At 49.6% G+C, this 6,492-nt stretch overlaps 1 protein-coding gene and 1 long non-coding RNA gene across 2 annotated transcripts; both read left to right on the forward strand.

Moving 5' to 3' along the window:
* The first annotated feature begins 3,575 nt into the window (after positions 1-3,575).
* On the forward strand, positions 3,576-4,957 carry TBCC (tubulin folding cofactor C). The gene has a single exon (XM_005552977.4). It carries the CDS (start codon positions 3,603-3,605, stop codon positions 4,641-4,643), a length of 1,041 nt encoding a protein of 346 aa, XP_005553034.3. The 5' UTR covers positions 3,576-3,602; the 3' UTR covers positions 4,644-4,957.
* Positions 4,958-5,208: 251 nt separating this feature from the next.
* On the forward strand, positions 5,209-6,204 carry LOC141410108 (uncharacterized). The gene is made up of 2 exons (XR_012433802.1): positions 5,209-5,346; positions 6,106-6,204. It is a non-coding gene; the product is annotated as an uncharacterized lncRNA (long non-coding RNA).
* The last annotated feature ends 288 nt before the right edge of the window (positions 6,205-6,492 follow it).

Here is a 6,492-nt window from a genome sequence, read left to right on the forward strand (position 1 = left end):
TAAAAAGTTATTATTTTTATTGATATATAATAATTGTACATATTTATGAGGTACATGTGATATTTTGATACATGCATACAATATGTAATGGTCAAATTAGAATAATTGGGATATCTATTACTTCAAACATTTATCACTTCTTTGTGTTGGGAACATTTCAAATTCTTTCTTCTAACTATTTTAAAATATACATCATTGTTAACTCAAATTAGGCTACTGTGCTATCTGACACGAGAACTTATTCCCTCTATCTAACTTGTACCTTTGTGCCCTTTAACCAATCTCACTTCATCTCCCGCCACTTCCCAGCCTCTGGTAACTATCATTCTACACTCCATCTCCATATGATCAACTTTTTCAGTTCCCATATACAAGTGAGAACATGTGATATTTTTCTTTCTGTTCCTGGCTTATTTACTTAACATCAGTTGGCAGTTGTTGAAGCTGGGTGATAGGTATATGGGTCCTTGGAACACTCTTCTAATACTCTCTCCATGTTATGTATGTTGGAAATTTTCAAAAAATTAAAGGGGGGATCTAAATCTAACAAATAGAACCATAAAGTATCTAAATTGTTGTTAAATAAACAGTAAAGTCCATAACACGTTAGAATTCTTTCATTTTTCAAGATGTCTACAAGAGAGTAGTACCTTGATTCACAAGCCCTTTGAGATATCATTGAAAGTAGGATGCAGAACTCAGAGCTGCTTGCCTTTTGCTACATTTCCCCTGTAATGCATTCCCCACTCTCCTTCCATCAAAACAGGCACTTACCTCTGACAAGCTGGGATCTATTTCAAAGATGCATGCTGAATCCACTGCCCTCAAATGGCAGAGAGAGGATGCAAATACAGCCAGGCAATACCAGCCATTTCGCAGCCTTCCTACTGTGTTTGAGCTTAGAAACAGTTTTATCTCCATTTCTTGACCACATGCCACACAGCCTGCAGCTGTGCAGGGGGCTGTAAAGAACTGTCAAGCCAGTGCTTCACAATGACCATATCACCTACTGACCCCTTTCCACTCCTCCTCACATCAGTCTTTGAAACTGCCCCTAACACACTGGGTCAACTGGGTGACCTGTCAAGCTCTGTTGTTAACTGTTTCCTTTTCTTAAAAGTTCGAACTAACCAACTTCAAGTATTTAGACACTTCCCAAGTCTACTGGATTGTAGCAAAACCTGTCCATTTGGTGGACAGAAATGAAGTTCTTGAAAGGGTTTAATAACATTCAATTCCACTTGGGATACAGCCAACACTTACAACACCCATAGATTCACTGTGCCTAATACAGAAATGTTATCTCACTCCAGCTGCAACCTCCAAGTCCAATAAACCTTCTTTAGCTACAAACGTTCTTAATTTGAGTGAGACAGGTTCAACCTGAAAAACTTAAAAGGTCAGATTGTTTTTTTCTAGAAAAATAAATCTTCTCTAAATCTTCTTTGCTTGAGTCAACATTTCATAAAATAAAGCAGCTATTGCAATTCTCCAGGACTTGGACAAGACAACTAGCTATATTTCATCCACCAGCTTTCAGACCCACAGTTTTATGAAATAAACCTGCTTTTCTGAAGAAAAAAAAAAAAAAAAAAAAAAAAAAAAAGAAGGCCAGGCACAATGGCTCACGCCTGTAATCCCAGCACTATGGGAGGCCGAGGCGGGCGCATCACCTGAGGTCGGGAGTTCGAGACCAGCCTGATCAACATGGAGAAACCCCGTCTCTACTAAAAATACAAAGCTAGCCGGGCCCGGTGGCGCATGCCTGTAATCCCAGCTACTCAGGAGGCTGAGGCAGTAGAATCGCTTGAACCCGGGAAGCGGATTGCGGTGAGCCGAGATCGCACCACTGCACTCCAGCCTCGGCAACAAGAGCATAACTCCGTCTCAAAAAAAAAAAAAAAAGAAAAAACAGAAGCCTCACCTAGTCTGCCCGTAAAACAAGACTAGTGAAAACGATGACTACGCACAAGGGTAAGCACCATTGTGTTTCGACACCCCCTTTTCCATCGGATGCACGCAGGCACGCGGACACACAAACCCTGCCCCCGCGCCCCGCCTGCGCGCGGAATCTGCCACACGGTATGAACTGTGCTTTCAGCGGAGAAATACTCTGCTCGGCCAAGAAATTTATGTGTGTTTTGTTTTAAGTGGGAAGGAAAGGAAGAGAGTGGGGCGTGAAAATGGGAGATGTTTTAATTCAGATTTAATTCAAAGGCTCTCGTTTCCTCCCATCTTTTTCTGCATCAAAATGCAGGTAGATCGGTGAAATTTCAAGTTTCTTGGGCCGTTAAATACCCCAATTTAAACGATGAAGGCTGGGAACTGGGGATATAAGGAGGAAACCCAGGGTTGGAAAGGCAGGCAGGGTTAAGGAGGTCCGGGAGCTCCGCAGGGCTGAGGAAACCTGCGAGGCTGCCGCGCCCGGGCAGCGGCTGCGTCTCGGGTTCTTGCCCTGCCCGCTGCCTCGGGTTTTTGCCAGTGACTGCGCCGTCTTGGCTGCCCACCCACACCTCGGGTTGGTCCCGACTTTAGGCTAGGCCATTCACTTCCGGTGACAAATCCCTCCCACCACCCCTAGAAATAATGTACCGCTTCGCCCACCGCTTTCCTAAGACCGACCGCCCCAGACAGCCACAGAGCCCGGGGCTAGGGTCTCACCCCAGCGCGGCCGGCGACGCCCAGCTGCGGAGGGAGTGGCCGGGACGGAGCTCGGGGAGGGCAGGGAAGAAAGAAGGGGGTGTGGATCTCACCTTCCCCCGCCCCCACCCCTTCGACTGCAGCAATTGGCCAAAAAAATAGTAATCCTTTTTAGACTCCCCCAGGGCCCCTCGAACCCAGTTGCAGTGAGGAACTCAGTCTCTCCCATCGCAGTGCCCCTCGCCTTCTCTCGCCCCTGTAACTGCCTCCGGGGGTTCAGGAGCCCCCAGGCCGCGCCGAACTGCAGTGGATGGGGGGAGGGGGGCGAGAAGGATGAGGGCTACGGGGCGGCAGAAATAGGTTGGGGGAAGGGGTGGTGGAAGGGAAAAGAAAAAACCGGAGGCATGCAAGCGGCTCCCTAGCCAGCTGTTCCAGCTGCTGCTTCCTCCGGCGCGGGCCGGGCGGTGCAATATTCCCCCCCCTCCATCTTTCTCACCACTACCTGTCCCCCCAACCCATCACACGCACTCATCCCTCCCATCCACACCCCTAGTAGCGGATCTCCGGCCTGTAAGGGGGTAGTAGGGAGGAGCTGGGGGGAGGGGGAGGCCTGCGAGTTTCTAACCTTGTTCTTATAAACAAACCCACATGTGCAGCTGCCGCTGCTGCAACTCACCCCACAATCCCGGATATAAGTCCTGCCCCTTTAAGAGGAAAAAAAGATTCCCCCGCCTGCCTCCCACCCCACCCATCCACAAGAACCTTTGTCTTCCCACCCCCATAGTCAGTAGGCCCCGCCCCGTCTCTCCACCCCCTCCGACGCAGAAGAACCAATAGGCGAAGAAAATAAGGCCGGGGGTCTGACATCATCGTGTTAGGCCAATCACCGGAGGCGTTGGTGGGAGGCCTCACAGAGACCACACCCGGAGGAAGGAAGACGAGAGAGGAAGCTTGAAGTCAACATGGAGTCAGTCAGTTGCTCTGCTGCTGCTGTCAGGACTGGGGACATGGAGTCCCAGCGGGACCTGAGCCTGGTGCCTGAGCGGCTTCAGAGACGCGAACAAGAGCGGCAGCTGGAAGTGGAAAGGCGGAAACAAAAGCGGCAGAACCAGGAGGCAGAGAAAGAGAACAGCCACTTTTTCGCCGCCACCTTTGCTCGGGAGCGAGCGGCCGTGGAAGAGCTTCTGGAGCGCGCGGAGTCGGTCGAGGGGCTGGAGGAGGCAGCCTCTCGGCTCCAGGGGCTACAGAAACTTCTCAACGACTCGGTTTTTTTCCTAGCCGCTTACGACCTGCGGCAGGGACAACAGGCGCTGGCGCGGCTGCAGGCGGCCCTGGACGAGCGGCGCCGGGAGCTGCAGCCCAAGAAGCGTTTCGCTTTCAAGACCCGGAGAAAGGATGCTGCTTCGTCTACCAAAGTAGACGCGGCTCCTGGCATCCCCCCGGCAGTTGAAAGCTTACGGGACTCCCCGCTGCCCAAGAAGGCGGAAGGAGACCTCGGCTCCAGCTGGGTGTGCGGCTTCTCCAACCTGGAGTCCCAAGTCTTGGAGAAGAGAGCCAGCGAGTTGCACCAGCGCGACGTCCTTTTGACCGAACTGAGCAACTGCACAGTCAAACTGTATGGAAATCCCAACACCCTGCGGCTAACCAGAACCCACAACTGCAAGCTGCTTTGCGGTCCGGTGTCCACCTCTGTTTTCCTGGAGGACTGCAGTGACTGCGTGCTGGCAGTGGCCTGCCAACAGCTCCGCATACACAGTACGAAAGACACTCGCATCTTTCTGCAGGTGACCAGCAGGGCCATCGTGGAGGACTGCGGTGGGATCCAGTTCGCCCCTTACACCTGGAGCTACCCGGAGATCGACAAGGACTTCGAGAGCTCTGGTTTAGATAGGAGCAAAAATAACTGGAACGATGTTGACGATTTTAACTGGTTGGCCCGGGATATGGCCTCCCCAAACTGGAGTATTCTTCCTGAAGAGGAGCGAAATATCCAGTGGGACTAAGCAGTTGTCACTCTGTTCTTCACTCCTACCAAATACTTTCCACGTTGGACTTTCCCCCTTATTGGGTCTCGAAGTTTACTTATTGTCACACTGTGTATGTTTTCAGCATTTTAAGGCTTGAGATTGTAATGGGCTCCTACTTGTGATTTCCATTAAATTCGTAACAGGCGTGAGCCACCATGCCAAGGCTTTATTTATTTATTTTTATCACAACAGTTGAGGCAATAAGGGGGAAGGAGGGTGATTATGTTGCTTTGTAATGGTTTGTGATATTTGAAACATCGCGGTGCATAATAAAGTAGGTCTTCGATGAATACATGGGTTTGTTTTGTGTGTGTGTGTGTGTGTGTGTGTGTTTTTAGAGATGGGCTCTCCTTATGTTGTCCAGGCTGGTCTCGAACTCCTGACCTCAAGCGATTCTGCTGCTTCGGCCTCCCAAAGCACTCGGATTATAGACGGGAACCAACAGTGCCCAGGTATAAATACATGTTTAATAAATTCCAGGGCTGAGCCCAGGGACTCACCCCTGCAATCCCAGCACTTTAGGAGGCTGAGGTGGGTGGATCATTTGAGGTCAAGAGTTGGAGACCAGGTGCCAGGTGAAACCCCATCTCTACTAAAAACACAAAAATTAGCTGGGCTTGATAGTTCACACCTGTAGTCCCAGCTACTCAGGATAATTGCTTGAACCTGGGAGGCAGAGGTTGCAGTGAGCCAAGATCACGCCACTGCACTCCAGCCTGGGTGACAGAGCCAGATTCTGTCTCAAAACAACAACAAAATAGGTAATTCCTTTGTCCCTAGCCATTCAGTTCCTTTGGAGAGTCATCACTCTTTTTTTTTTTTGAGACGAAGTTTCACTCTTGTTGCCTAGGCTGGAGTGCAATGGCGTGATCTCAGCTCACTGCAACCTCAGCCTCCCTGGTTCAAGTGATTCTCCTGCCTCAACCTCCCGAGTAGCTGGGACTACAGGTGCACGCCATCACCCCCAGCTAATTTGTGTGTTTTTTGTAGAGAGGGCTTTGCCATGTTGCCCAGGCTGGTCTCAAACTCCTGAGCTCAAGCAATCTGTCCCCCTTGGTCTTCCAAGTGCTGGGTGGCGGTGCGTGTTTGTAATCCCAGCTACTCGGGATGCTGAGGCATGAGAATTCTTTGAACTTGGCAAGAGGAGGTAGCAGTGAGCCATTATTGTGCCACTGCATTTCCAGAGCAAGACCCTGTATCAAAAAAAAAAAAGGAGGTGGTGTCAGGCGTGGTGGCTCATTCCTGTAATCCCAGCACTTTGGGAGGCCGAGGCAGGCAGCTCACCTGAGGTCAGGAGTTCGAGACCAGCCTGGCCAACAGGGGGAAACCTCGTCACTACTAAAAATACAAAAATTAGCTGGGCATGGTGGCACATGCTTGTAATCTCAGCTACTGGGGAGACTGAGGCAGGAGAATCTCTTGAGCCTGGGAGGCAGAGGTTACAAGGTTACAGTGTGCTGAGATCGTGCCACTGCACTTCAGCCTGGGCGACAAGAGCAAAACTCCATCTCAGAAAAAAAAAAAAAAAAAAAAGAAATTTTTGGGTCTTTGCCAGTTTGATGGTTAAAAAATGTTACTTTCCTCTACTAGTAATGGTAATCATCTCCTAACTCATCTCCACATCTCTAATTGCTAAACTATTCTGCATACAGCTACTAAATTAGTTTTCTTAAAGTATGTCGCTCCTGATCTAAAACCTTCTGAGATTCTTATTATCTGATAGGCTTCCTGGCCTGGAAGACAAGCCCCTCCACCATCTGTTTCAGCCTACTGTTCTTACATGATGTTTTACTGTTTCATCACACACACTTCATGCACCAGCTAG

Source organism: Macaca fascicularis, chromosome 4, assembly GCF_037993035.2.
Source record: "Macaca fascicularis isolate 582-1 chromosome 4, T2T-MFA8v1.1".
Lineage (NCBI taxonomy): Eukaryota > Metazoa > Chordata > Mammalia > Primates > Cercopithecidae > Macaca > Macaca fascicularis.